The sequence below is a fragment of the Camelus dromedarius genome, chromosome 34, assembly GCF_036321535.1.
Source record: "Camelus dromedarius isolate mCamDro1 chromosome 34, mCamDro1.pat, whole genome shotgun sequence".
NCBI lineage: Eukaryota > Metazoa > Chordata > Mammalia > Artiodactyla > Camelidae > Camelus > Camelus dromedarius.
Window position 1 is genome coordinate 8,008,778 of NC_087469.1, and position 14,303 is coordinate 8,023,080.

The window sequence follows — 14,303 nt, forward strand, 5'->3', positions numbered from 1 at the left end:
ACTAGTGAGAAGAGGCATTGAACTTCACTAGCTGGAGGGCCCCATGGGTCCCCCATCCACAACCCTGTCTTGGTTTCTAGTCCACTTCAATGCATCTCAAACTGAACTCCACAGCCCTGCCTCCACCCTGGTGTCAGCAGGTGTTTGGGAAGTCTCACATTTCTGTTCCAGTGAACAGTACCAGTATAGTCCTCTCAACCCATCACCTCCTGCCCATTTCTGTCTTCAGTTCCACCTCTACCTGTTCTACTCAGTATCCAACCCAACCTTACCCTGACAAGACCCAAGCTCAGGTCTTAACCCTGTCTACCTCACAAGGAAGTTAAGCAGGATCAAATGATTCACGACCAGTGGCACAGTCTAAGTTTTGCCCCTTCTTGGCAGTTCCATCTAATAAAAGCAAATGCCCCCATCTTCCCTGGCACTACCCAGACTCCTTCCCTGCTGAACATTCCTCCGTAACATGGTGATTAATCTGACACTGTTTTACTTGTGGGTTTATTGTCAACCTCCCACCCACTCTGCTTGCCAATTTCCCCCACTACACTTGAAACCGCATGAAAGCAGAGCTTTATTTTGTTCAGTTCTATGATGTGCCTGGCACAGAGTGAGCACATAAGCATCTATTAAAGGAATGAATGAAATGCCAGCTCACTCTGGAGAAAATTTTCTTCAGGAGGTTGTACTCTACCAGCAGACCAAACAAGGACAGAATGAATTCAGAGGCCAGTGCTGTTTGAAAGCCACCATTTTAATGAGAATTTCTTCACCTGAGCTAGACTCCTTCCCCTCAGAAGACTCTCTCCTGTTGAAAGCCAGTGTTTATATACCCAAACCAACTCCCAAATTTCATTTGTAGCTGTCTTCTACCTTCTCAACTTCAGAGTGCCAACCCTAGGTGAGAAAGTGTTGTGTGGAGGGAGGGTAAAGACTTAATCAGAAAAAAAGTGTCAATGACATGCCTGATGGCTCATTTCCAGGTTTCTTTCAGGCCAACTCAAAACCTCCAACCCAAGATCAAGTAACCCAAGAGGCTTGCACTTCCATCACAAGCTGTTCAGAAAGTGTGCCCAGATCTCCGACTCAGACCAGGTGTCCTCCCTACACAGGCAAGGCCTGGTGAAAGGGACACTCCAGCCTTTTCCACTGCAGTAATAACCCTGTGGTTGAGCAGCACTGGGGGCTGGCCGGGAACCGCCCACTGCTACCGTGGAGAAGCCAGGCCTGTCTCATAGCCTTCCGTCTTCATGTCGTTCAGCCCGAGCTCCTCGTTTTGGTCAAATGTGCGCTTGTAATGCTCCACCTTCATCTCAGGATCGTCCTCAGGTGCGTACACATTCTGCAAGGCCAGACTGTCAGTGCCTGTGCCATCCTGAGATCCTCTCTCCCCCGGCAGCTTCCAATTCCCACTTCCCCAAAAACTTCATGAGTTTTTTATTTCTAAGGGCTTCCAATACCTCATGGCTAGGCTCAACTCACGGGCAGCAACAGAGCCCACATGGGCTCAGAGTAGGACTGTCCAGTCCCAGGCGGAATGAGGGAACAGTTTGCCTAAAAAACTTCCTATCTAAAGAGAGCAGCATAGTCTAAATTGTGGAGAGACCTTAGAACAGTTGTGCCTGGCCCATAATAACTGCTCAATAAATGTTGAAGTTACTATCAATCACCAGAATATCTCACTAGTCACAGCTTATAGCCTTTCAGTTTCCCTATCTTGGCCTCTGGAAAAGGCACCATTCCTCCTTGCTCCACAATCAGATTTGCAAGATGAAAACTCCATTGCTGGGTTCAGAGCTGGGGACACCGGCTAGACTAGAGGAAGAAGGAACCTGGGGGTCTCCTTTTTCCCCTCTTGACATATAATCACAGTCCATCCCACCTTCCCGCTTCCTCGCTTATGTTCCGATTTCTGCTAAGAGGTTCCCTGACAAAAAATAGTTCATTCAGAATTAAGTCTCTCTGTTTCTGGAAAAATGATACATATTTTAGGAATGTCAGAAAGTATCTCTCTATGAAATACCAGGGAAGGTCTACTGTACCTGCAAGTAGCTGTTTCCTGCTGGATCATCCATAACAAAGTGGGCCTTCATGTCACCGTCCAGGATCTGAGGGAGAGAGGGCACAGCACGAGCACGTAAATCTCACAGGCTCCTGGCAGGAAGGGACCATGTCTGCCAGACAAGAACCAACCCAGTGTACACTGCAGAATCCCCCAGAAGTTCTAAGAACTTGTGAAATGAGGTACGTCTAGAAATGGAGTGAGAGGTTCTAAAATAAGGACTGTCTGAAAGCTACCTGAGAAGCACTCCGGCATCCCTAATCTCTCTCCCACGCCAAAAAAACCAACAACCGCCCTTCCCCAATCCCAACAGGAGACTGATGACTCTGTGGAGAAGTAACCACAGCATGCCATGGACTGGGGGACACTGACCCAGTTGAGGGCAGAGGGGAAAAAAATCAAGAACAGGAGACTGACTGTACCCTTAATGGAAACAGACATACCCACACTGCAGCCCTCTTCCCATGCTGGGCTCTCAGAACATTGCCAGCCAAGCCCGCACTCTCAGGCCAGGAAATGGAACACCCAGTGATGGGAATCTGAGCAGCCCAAGAGGACACACCTAACCACTCTGGTATTAGTTACCTCAGTGACGTGGCTAAGCTAAATCCCCCTCCAATGAGTCCAATGTCAACAAGACTCAGCCCAATCAGGTGTTTTAGTCATTTACTTTTAAAAGACAATCAATGATTACCAGACATCTGAACAAAGCCTCTAACACTGAACGACAGATATCAAAAAAAAAAAAAACTTAAGATGAAATGGAAACTATGCAAGGAAAATAAAATGTCAAAAATAAAAAACCCAACATTAAAATATTCTCAAGAATAAAAACTCTACATCCTTTAAACAAAAGGATGCTATTTAAAAAAAAAAAAAAAAAGGACAGGAAGTATTGAAAGACCAAAAAAGGTCTTGGAAAATAAAAATATGTCAGTGGAAATGAAAAACTCAATTGAAAGTTCGGAAAATTAATCTCCAAGAGTAGAGCAAATACAAAGAAACTGAAAACAGGACAGAAAAATAAGTAAATTACAAAAGACCAGACAACTCTACCCAACAACCAAAACAGGGGTTTCAGAAAGAGAGAAGAGAGGGAGAGCAATAAAATCATTTTTAAGAGCTCCCTAGAACTGAGCCATATTCCAGATTCAAAGGACCCCTCAAGTGCTTAGCACGATGGTTGAAAGTTGACCCACACCAAAGCACATCCTGAAATTTCACATCACAGGGGACAAAAAGGCATCAAAAGACTAGGTCACAAACAAAAGATCAGGAATCAGAATGCCTTCAAACTTCTTAATAGCCAAACTCGAAACTGGGAGACATTAGTGGGAGACTGAAAGACTTCAGGAATTCTGATAAAAACTCATTTCTATGCTAGAATTCTATTCCCAGCCATTAGTCAATCAAGTATGAGACTGAAATAATTTTCAGACATGTAAAGTCCCAGAAATCTTACTTCCCACGCACTTTCTCAAGAAGGTACTGGTGAAGATGCTCCAACAAAATAAAGGAGGAAAAAACCAAGAAAGGAAACAGCATGGGACAGCGAAACTAGGAGAATCCCCAGCATTCTGGTTAGATGTTAAAACGTGGCAGGAAAGGGTATGCAGCCTGTTGCTCCCTGGAGCCCCAGACCACAAGCACAGACCAGGTGGTCTGAGTCCTCTCACCTGGTCCAACTTCTGACTAAACTCCTGCAGTTTCTCCGTCTGGCCAGGATTGGAACTGTCACCCAGTGTGAAAGGGTTCTTGGTCACCTGCAATAAATGACATCCAAACTGCTAGAATGCTGGCTCTTTGCTTGTTACGCTTAACCATAAAGCTGGCGGGAGGGGCCCAGCAGGGAAGCTTGGTCTCCATGCAGGCCACACCACCTTTCCAACCTGGACAGCCACTCCTAAGACTGTGTGGCTGTATCTGCCAAAATGGCAACATGAAACAAAACTATAGCAACATTCTTAAATAGGAACTATGGTCCTCATTTGAAGAAATGCAAGGTAAAGTACAACTTACAAAGACAAAATGCCTGGCAACTGAGAATCAATTAAGTGAAATGATTCACTAAGAGGCAAAACACATGGATTAAGTCAATGCACACAGATACATGTACATCCAGGAGTTTTAGGTGCTGGAAGGACCCTCATGCTCCCATTTTACAGCGACATAAATGACTTACGCAAAATCACAAAATATCTCCATCGGCCAAGATTTAGGCCTGAGAATTTCCATTCTGAATTTACCATAAACTTATCATCACAATCCAAAATAACATTTAAGTTTCTCAAATCAGCTTTAAAGCAAAGAAACTCCAGTTATCAGCCCCCAAAACTAGAAATTTGGGGTCTTCTAGCCCCTTCCCCACAGCCACCCCACAGAAGCTGCCATCAACTATACTCAGGGGACTCACCAGTTCCCGAATGTCTTTCAGCATCCCCTCCAGTGTGGTGAACTTGCCCCCGAGGACAGCCATTCCCAGTTCAAATTCCAGCTCTGGGATTTCCACACTACATGTCTCAGACTGTGAGATGAGAGATCAAGTTAGGCTTTAAATCAGGAGCCACTAGAGAAAGCTAACCAGAGTCCTGTTGCCAAATTAATACCACCAAGGACAGCTTGGGGACAAAGTCAGCTGTCCCAGTTTTCTCTGAGTCTCTAGTTAAAGCCAGACTCACTCCTGGAACCAGCCTAAAAGGGGGCATTCTGAGTCATGGCTTCAAGCTGGCAAGCATCCTGTCATTAGAGGCCAGAAACAAGGGCTCTTACAGACAGGAGGCAAAAGGCTGCCAAGTCATCAGAAAGAGCCTTTCTTTCTGGGTCACCTTCTGAATCTGCACTTCCAACCATAGATAAACTATGCTCAGGGATCCTCAAACCCAAGTAAGGAGATACCCCATGACCCCAGGACATAATCAAAGAAAGACAATTTCCCCTCAGCAGGGACAGCCACATGCGGAGAATTTCCCAAGCAGGCTGTTACCTTGAGCAGGTCTCTGGTCATATCTGAGGGATCTGTGATGTGGAAGGTGATCCTGGTGCCCAAGGGCTCCACAGCCCCTCCAGATTTCACCTGCATAGACAGCAGTGTCAGGAGCAGCAGCAGAGGAGACCCCGATCCTTACCTGGTGCGGGGAGACCTCGGGGGTAGGCCTGGACCTCCAATCAGGCCCTCTAACAGCTACCATGGACAGTGCCTTTTAAACCCATAGTTGCAGCAGTCACCCAAACCAAACACAGAACACTCAGCCCAGGAAGCTGCCAAAACTTACCCCAAATTGCCAAGAAACTGAATTCACCTTTTAAAAAAAAATGACTCTTGGGGTTGAAAGGGACTTCCAACTACAACTAATGTGTAGATCCCCTTTATAATTTTCTAGTTTAAGAATTTAAACAGTTTATGCTTGAATATACCCTGGGAAAGGGAATGTACAATCCTCCAGGGTGACCCATTCTACTTTCAGACAGATCTAGAAAGTTCCTTATTACTAAGTCAAAATCTGCCTCCCTGCAATTCCACTCCTCTGAGGGGTAGATCAAAAGTGGGTCTCTCTTCCACATAACCAACTTTAAATACGTCTTCAATAAGCTATGCTGTCTCTAACTTTTCCTCTGTAATTCCTAGTCCCTTCAAGAGCTCCTCACCCTAAGCAGCTTTAGAATGGATGAAAGTTAGGCGTTACCCTCAAGCTAGCCTTCCCCAGTGATGACGCCCACCCACCTCATTGGTCCGATGGCCGCAGTTCTCGCAGTTGGTGGCCATGATGATAACCTCCTTAAAGTGGGGGATTTCTGGCAGGGGGAATTAAGGAAATCTGCTTCCAGGATAGCAAGACCACCCTCTGGGGAAGAACAAACCCAAACACATAGTTGCTGGTCCCAGGATGCAGGAAACAGATCACAAGAAGCAGCCTAACACAGACTGCCCCCCAGAAGAGGGCAAGGTCACACCCCACGGTGATCCCTGTTCACCAGTGTTTGACAACATGGCTCAGCTCACACACAGGAGCCTAGAGACCATGGCCTGACGCTCTTTGACCCCAAAAGCCAAGGTGCACAGTCTCATCAAAGGCAACATCCTCCTCATCACTCGGAATAAAGCATGTGCTTTCCTTGAAGGGAGTACTCTCCAGCCTGAACATAATCTTCATGCCTGAGTCAGATGAAGGGCAACCCAACTGCCTGATGAAAGATACGAACTAGCTTCATGTTGGTCTGGGCCGGAGCATTGCACTCCGGGCAGTTTGTGTTGAACTGGAGCACCTGCAACACAATGTGGGGATGCAGGGTGAGGCCTCCCAGGCGGCTGAACCCTGCTCAGGCTAAAGACACTCAGCTGGTATGCTGGTGGCCGCCCGTGTTGGTGGTGAGGAAGAGAGACACTGAATAGCACCAGTCTCAGCCCACAACTCTGCTCCTTCCTCCACTGTAGCCAATGGGACTCACTTCGTTTCTGAGATCTTCCTCTTCTGGCTTCTCTTCTGGTGCCTCTGCCTAAAGTAGCAGAGATGCAAATCAGACGTCACATAGATCTCAGCCTCCCCAACACCCCGCCCTAGAGGGAAAGAAAATGCTCTGGATGCTTATGTCAGTTGCCACCTCATGGGTTTAACAGAGAAATCAGAAAGCAAAGCCCCAGTCAAGGGAAGAACAGAGCTTAAGACAGAATCACAGCCCCTGCTGTTCTGTGTTGTAAAGTTTATCCTAAGTCCTTCCATGAGCTGGATGAGAGGCACTCATGTGCTGAGACAGGATGCACAGGACGGCAGCAGCAAAATAAGTTCCCACTGACTCCAAGCAATCCAGAGTGCAAGATAACTCCAGAGCATTCTTCTGGCTTCTTCAGTGCACTTACCTGGAGCCCCAGGATCTCTTCCTGCTGTTGAGTCCGGTTATAGTGTGTGATCACCAGGGCATCATCTTTCCGGGGAGCGTGTGGGTTTTCCACAAAGCTGTTCCCTGAGGGATCATCAATGATCTAACAGATGGGTAAAGAGAGCAGTTACAAGAAATCACATGCAATCCTCCACCTGCCATCAGACTACTCAGGCACCATAGTAGAAAAATCTCAGACAGTCTTAATGGTCTCTCCTCCCCTAAATCTAGGGCACCTAGAGTCCCTCAGTACTCACCAGGGTGAAAGGAGAGGCAACCTGCTTTAGCTCTTTCAGTTTGACAATGAACTCATCAATACTTTCAGCCATGGCTTCTTCGTTTGCCTGACATGAACAGAGAGTAATAGCATCGACCCTGGTAACAGACCTTGTGTCCCCACTCCGTCATGCCCACATCACTTCCAACAGGAAGTCACCGTCCATCTTAGTTTGAGTGGAAACAGAGACTCAGGCTTCACACTAAGAAGTAGCAAGTGAGCTAGAAGTTTACGGGGGGGTGCCAGACGAGCCTTATTTTCTCACTCATTCAACCACTTAGCCCAGGCCTTCATGCCAGGTTACAGACAACAGTATATAAATCAGAGTCCTCTTATGGGGCTCCACAGCCAGTTAAGAAGACAGATGACTAAATGTGCAATTATATTATTTCATACATATGTGTGAAATATCCTAATATATATAAGATACAATGGAACACTCAGGAAGTACAGATAAACCCAAGGGTATTAGGAAAGGCTCTTCAGAGGTAATATTACAGTATCTGTCTGAGAAGAGGCCTCAGAATACACTGGGGGAAGGGCAATGGAAAGGACAGCGGTACAACACAAGCAACATCCAGGCAGCCACAGCACCACAGCATGCTTCCCCCCAAGTTCTCCAACATTCAATCAGAGACAGTTCAGCTACACAGGAAGCTCAACAAGTATATACAACTATATACTATAATTATTCCCTGAGCTGCTGCAATCAGAAAACCCTAGCTCACCCTTCGTGTGGGCTGATCCTGCTCCAGGCCAGAGATAGCACGGCTGATCAATCCTTCAACAGTGGTCAGAGCTGGTCAACAAGAACAAAAGATAGGTAAGTCTGGCTCTCCTATCAAGTGCCTGTAAGAGCCTGGGCATTTCACTTGAACTCTCTGGGCCTTAATGTCATATGTAAAATAGGGAGGCAGGGAACAAGGTTCCATTCACATCTAATGAGAGTGATGTTAAAGTTCTGTAATAAGCACATCACTGTCTTAGTATGGCTATCTACCATCTCAAGCTGTTTTTATCTAAGCTTTCCACTTATGTGAAACCAATGAAGATCACAATGATTACATGGCCAAACCCATACACAAGCCACTACACCTGGTACCAGGGATTTTGCAAGAAAGCAAGATTTCGGCTAGGCATGAACATGAACAGACTAATTATTCTGATCTTAATGTTACCTCCTTTCTGGCTGAAGGCAGGAATTTCAAAATCCAGCTCTGGGATCCTAGTGGTGGCAAAGTCAGTCTTCACTACTTCTCTGTTCATGTCCTGAGCAAAAAGAAAAACTCTCAGTCCAGAGAGGTCAACAGTACAGGTTCTCTGCAGGAAATAGCACACTGTCCCCCTCCATCAGAGCCCCCGGCCCACTGTTTCTTCCTCTCTCCACTCCAGGGAGTCTAGACTACTCATGTAGGAGAGTACCTTGATGGAACCAGCTGCCCAAATGGTGAGAGTACCACTCATAGCAACCACTGCTCTCTTGATTCCATCTGACAAAGTTTACAAAGCACTTTCACAAGTCTCATCTCACCTGAGCAGATGACAGCACCGATGCCATTTTTCAAAGGCGGAAACTGAGGCTTGGACACATAAGGAAATTTGCTCAAGGTCGGACGGCCTGAACCAGAGCTCTGACTCCAGTCCCCGGGCTTTCTCTAAGACACTAGGGTAACTGCTGTGGTTTCCTCTTACCTCCTGGGCCCTGACGGTCAAAGTGTAGCGCACTCCCTGGTCCTGGATCCTGCCGGCCGACTGGATCTCCGTGTTGTTCCAGCCACAGTGCTCGCAGGAAAAGGAGCTCACGATTATTTCTCTGAAGAAGGGGATCTTAGTGAGGAGGAGGCGCGTCATGCCCTGGGAAAGCAGAAAACAGCTAAGGAAAGAGCCAGTGAAACCCCTATCCCCCTGTCTACCGGCCCCCGGGCCTACCTCGCCTTCGGGTCCCCAGCTGGGCCCACCTGACCGGATCGCCGACTCTCCCCGCCACAACCCACCCCTAGACCCCAATCCCTCAACCCCGTCTCAGCCCAACCCTCCAGGTGTCCATGGCCGCGCCCCGCCTCACGTTGCGGTAACAGTTCATGCACAGCGACTCAATCTCGGTGGGCTGCTGCTCCTCGTCCTCGGCGCTGAAAGGTCGGAACAAGTGCCCCGGCCCCGGAGCCCGGGCCGCTGCGGGCGAGGGGGCGGCAACCCCCGGGGGCCCGGGCTCCACAGCCCCGCTGGCCGACATCCCCACCACGCGCAACTCAGGCGCCGACTTCCGGCTTTTGCTGCCTTTGTGGCCCCTCCCCTTCCTCCGGCACTTCCGCCAGCTGCAGCCCCGCCCTTTCTTAAAGAGGCCGGGGATTCTGGGCCCTCGGGGAAACGTACCTGACGCGGTTTCCCAGTTGCCGGGATTATTTGATCCTGATTCCCATAGCCAGCTGGATCCAGGAGTTGCCTCCACCTCAATTCAGGCGTCACCGCTCCAGGACGTCCTCTCAAACCCAGGACAGTTTTTTGCTCCTTGCAGTAACTCCGTCGCACTAGATTCTAACTATTGGTCCGCAAGTCTGACTGCAGGACCCTTGACCACAAGGGATCTGACTGTCCCTCGGTATCCCCGAGGAGGTGCGCTCTGACCCGGGATGGCTTGGATCCACTGTTGGGCCAGACGCTGCTTTGGCTCTAGATCCCCCTCCCTTAGTCCCTCCATCAGTCTCTCCCTTCCTGTTCTTCTCACTCCCTATTTCTATCCTCATAAACACCTGCCCAAATTCCAGCCTCAAATACACGGCCCTCATTTTCACTCCCACCCCTTCATCCCCACCACATCCGACTCCAGCTGAATCACTCCTCCTGGTTTCCTAACTAACGACAACAAAAACACCTCTTCGGGGGGTAAACTTTCCTTTCCAGCACCTCCTCTCCCTGGGCACCGCTCTCCCAGTTCTGTTGCTAAATCTAGGGTGTCAGGGAAGAAGTCCAGTTTTTAGGTATGATGAGGCCAGATTCATGTGGGGTGCGTGCTATGCAGGAGTGAGGCAGTGCTGAGAACCCTGTGCACTGCGGGCTAAGCTGGGAGGAAAGAGTGCCGCACAGGACAGTCCAAGGGTACTGGCCTGGGTGTGTTTACCCTTTCCTTTTTCCTCCTCCCTCTACCTCACCCGCCCCCAATTTCAGAGTTCCCAGGGATCTATAAGGAGCTTGGTTGCCCTCAAGTGAATCTGTACATGGGGAATGGGGAGTTAAGAGTTTGGGGGTCCCAAGAAGGTCAGTCATGAAAAGGGGCATTCAAAATCTGATACGGTGGTGACAAAGGAGACAGGCTACCTCAGGCCCCTGCACCTCATGCACACAGTCCTGAGGTAAGCAGGTGGGTGAACAATGCATGTGCAGAGAAAGGGTCTTTAACCTCTAACCTGGGACACCCCAGGCATGACAGGCAGCTGTCAGCCCAGCCAGAGCAAAAGCCCTCTGACAGACCTGGGCCGGGAGGGGGTCAATGTGAAGGAACAACGAGGGTTTGGAGGGGATGGTGGATGTGCTTTAGGGATAGCGGTAAGGCCACTGCTTTCAGAGATGGTCCACATGAGAGTCGCACCAGGCAAATAAGCTTCCATCATAAGCATCTATTTCATTTGTGTCAGAAGTCTAGACTTCAGCCTAGGAATCAGCAGGGAGGGGCCAGAGATGGGGAGAGCCCAAGGTTGGCTCTTCAGAGGGTTTAAGAAGCCTCGAGTTTGGAGAGTTCAGTCAGCTGTTTAGATGTAGAGCTAGGTGAGGAAATCCGGGCTCTACTCCCTCCCACGGTAACCCACACCATTTGTCCCCACCAGCAGGGACATATACACACACACTCCTCATACTTTCTTCCTTTCTCCCTTCGCTTCCTCCAACAGAGGCTGTCATGGCAGCCCCAGGGAGAAACAAGCTCCTCTCTGCGTACCAGCAGTAGCAGTGGCCACCAGGTGGCCAGAAGTGATTGAAGCCAGGCCAGAGGACGAAAAGGCACAGGCTTCCAGCACCATGGTAACAGGCTTATACATAATTATTCACACACTGAGTGCCTCCTCCCTCCCCACTCCCGCCATCCTAGAATGAAGCAACTCAGGATTCCCAAATGAGGAAGGGGAGCCGGGTTTACAAAGCCTGGTGAATGTATTGCATCTGGATGGGGAATTGCAGGAAGCAGGATATGCCAAGGATGACAGCCCCTTCCGTGGCCTCAGCTATCCTGTGCAGGGCCCTCCACCCTCTGCCCAACAGGCCACTGTCCAGGACTGAGCCATGCTGGCTCCCCAGATAAGGATCTGGGATTTGGGAAGGAAACCCTCAGGGCTCCCCCTGATGGCCAAGACCATGGTCATGAAGGCTGTAGTTGATGTCTTCCCACAGGTCGTCCAGACGAGCCTGCAGCTCACTCCGGGCCTTGTCTGGGTCCGCTTGGAGGAACTCTGGGGCGAAGGCGCTGTGACCTGGCGAGGGCGGCGCCAGCTGCTGCTGGACCTGCTCGGTCTCCTGGTCAATGGCACGGGTGAAGGCGGCGATCTGCAGGAAGGTGTCCTGGCGGAAAGCCTGGAGTCGCTGGCGCACCTCCTGGGACAGCACCTGGGGGTCGGGTTGGGCCTCTTCCTCAGCACCATCCGCACCGGCACCGACAAAGGCGCTGAGCTCTTCGCGCAGCTGGTCCAGGTTCTGCTGGATGCGTGCGTGCAGGGCCTTGGCCTTGCGTGTGAGCTTGCTCGAGAGCACCTGCACGCAGCGGCTGAGGCGTGCGGGGCTGGCGGCGGCGTGCGGCGCCACGCTGCGGTGCAGCTCCTGCACGTGGCGCCCGATGCCTGTCACCAGGCGCTCGGCGTACGGGTGGAAGAGCGCCTTGACGCGGCTGGTGTGGTGCGCCACGCGGTTCTGCACCTCCTGCAGCAGGCCCCGCGCCTCGTCCACGCCCCTCAGCAGGTGGGCCTTGGTGTCCTCCCCGACAGCGTGCAACTGCTCCTGCAGCTCCTGCACGCGCAAGGCCACCTGCTCCATCAGCTCCGAGGTGTAGGGCTGCAGCTGCCGCCGCAACCCTTCCAGGTTCCAGCCCACGCGCTTGTGCACCTCCGCCATGTAGGGCTCCAGGCGCTCCCTCACCTCCTCCAGCTCCTTCTGCAGCAGCTGCCGCATGTCCACCGGGTCTTGTGGGAGCCCAGGAGGCTCCCTCCCCGGCCCATTCAGAGGGCCCAGTTTTTCCAGGAACTTGTCCATATCGCTGAGGTTTTGCTCAAGGCTGCCTTTCAGGCTCCTGGGGAAGGGGACAATCAGGCCATCAGACTGCTAGACGCCTCATCTCTTTTGCCGCAAAGACATTGCTCACTGATCCTCTGGGGAAACGGAGGATGCAGGGCCGTGGCTCCAGAGCCAGGGTTCTAGTTCTAACCCCAGCCAACCGCAACTCCTCCCACAGGAAGTACAAACACAAGGCACATGTGTATTCAGACCAGCACTGCCCAGGGAAGCCCAGATGCACCTGAACAATCCTTTCATTCTGGAGAAAGCAATGGATGGGTGGGGGTAGGGGGGCGGGGAGGGGGGGAGTGTTGGGATGGGGGAGGGGAGGTCCTCTCCACTGCTCCCAGGTCCCACAGTTCATTGGGCAAAGAGGCACCAGCCTTAGAGAAGTCAAGAAGGAGGCTGCTGCCAGCAGAGGGTGCTGAACAACCCAGGACTGCCGGGGTAATGGGCAGAACTAGCGCCGCTCTTTTCTCTTCCCAGAGAGGACCATGAGGGAATCCGGCAGTGCATCACCCCACCCCCCAAGGTGTCTCCTCCCTTCGCGCGCACACACCCTTTCCCTGGCCACTCACGTGGGCTCCCAGGCCAGCTTCTGCTGCTGGATCTGCTCCACCCTGCTTTTGTCCCCGCTGCTCTGGCTGAAGTAGTCCCAGAAGCCTTTCTGTGCCTGGGTGGTTGATAGCACTGTGGAGAGGGAAGGGATGAATAGGGACCAGGTTTCCTCCCCCGAGGTGGACGGGCCCCTCAGTCCAGCTTCCGCCCACACCTCCACACTGATGTCAGGGTTGGAGACCCACCTGAGAGGAGGGCCAGAGCCCGGGTCAGAAATGCAGCCACACTTGCCATGATGTACTCTGAGAAGAAAGGTGAATGGAGGCCTGGTGAGGGTGAAGAAGCGAAGAAAGGACGTCTCTCAGGGGACCTGCCCAAAACCTGTTAACCCTTCCCTGCGGTTACTGAGCTGTCAGGGCTCAGGAGGACTGACCTAGGTGAACGTGGCTCAGAGAGAAAGGGTGTCTTCCTCGGGGGGGGGGGGGGCTCCTTTTTCACTTCAGTTTCATCACATGGAGTGTGGAGCTCAAACTGCTTTGTAAAAATTCCCACCACCACCACCCTCCCCAGACCCCAGGAGCAGCTCCCCCGGCCACTTCTGCCATCACTCCCCTGCTGACCTGTTCCTGCCCCCATTTCACAGCTGAGAAAACTGAGGTATCCCAGGAGGAAGAAGCAACTCTGCCAAAATGCTCCGAGAGGAGATCCTTAGTTCTTAGTTCCCACCCCCAGCTCTCTGCTGAGACCCCTCAATCCCCACCCTTAGGACTCCAACCCGCATCTCTCTACCCCGGCTGCTCACCTACTCAGTTCTGGGCACAGAGAACAGACATTCCGCTTAATAGTCCAGGGTCTAGGCCTCTGGCAACAATTGCTCTGAGTAAATACCACGTGGAGGTTCAAAGAAGGATGACCTCAGCTGCCTCCCAGTGCTCACCTCCTGCCCTTTCCTGGTACCCAAAGGGTTAATGAGTGCCACAGGATCTGGGTGCTGCCCCAGTAGAAAAGTACTTCCTGGAAAGTTTTACAAGGAGTGGGCCTGAACTCCTCACCCAGTTCCCCCTAAACCCCATGACCTTCAACCTTCCTGCAGGCCTGCTGGCTGGCCCACCAATAGAGACCAGCTTGTTTGTCTGCTGAGGGTCCTGCTTTTGCTCAACTGCCCAGAGGCACTGTGCCCCAGCCAGACAGGGACAGTGTCCAGCTGCCAGCCTGAACCTGAGAAGCCCTTGACAGCTCCACTGTGGGCTACTTAGGCAGCCTGGGCAGAGCCAGCATTTA

The 14,303-nt window shown here is 51.2% G+C and overlaps 2 protein-coding genes across 2 annotated transcripts; both read right to left on the reverse strand.

Moving 5' to 3' along the window:
* Positions 1 to 730: 730 nt before the first annotated feature.
* ZPR1 (ZPR1 zinc finger) lies at positions 731 to 9,477 on the reverse strand. Its single transcript, XM_010981419.3, has 14 exons — positions 9,277 to 9,477; positions 8,904 to 9,065; positions 8,390 to 8,480; positions 7,940 to 8,010; positions 7,192 to 7,278; positions 6,915 to 7,037; positions 6,506 to 6,553; positions 6,256 to 6,322; positions 5,781 to 5,851; positions 5,043 to 5,132; positions 4,473 to 4,583; positions 3,736 to 3,822; positions 2,040 to 2,105; positions 731 to 1,339 (listed from the first exon to the last, which is right to left on the reverse strand). The coding sequence occupies exons 1-14, from the start codon at positions 9,442 to 9,444 to the stop codon at positions 1,205 to 1,207; spliced, it is 1,377 nt and encodes a 458-aa protein (XP_010979721.2). The 5' UTR covers positions 9,445 to 9,477; the 3' UTR covers positions 731 to 1,204.
* Positions 9,478 to 11,339: 1,862 nt separating this feature from the next.
* On the reverse strand, positions 11,340 to 13,344 carry APOA5 (apolipoprotein A5). Its single transcript, XM_031443631.2, has 3 exons — positions 13,268 to 13,344; positions 13,043 to 13,154; positions 11,340 to 12,480 (listed from the first exon to the last, which is right to left on the reverse strand). The coding sequence occupies exons 1-3, from the start codon at positions 13,314 to 13,316 to the stop codon at positions 11,529 to 11,531; spliced, it is 1,113 nt and encodes a 370-aa protein (XP_031299491.2). The 5' UTR covers positions 13,317 to 13,344; the 3' UTR covers positions 11,340 to 11,528.
* Between the last annotated feature and the right edge of the window lie 959 nt (positions 13,345 to 14,303).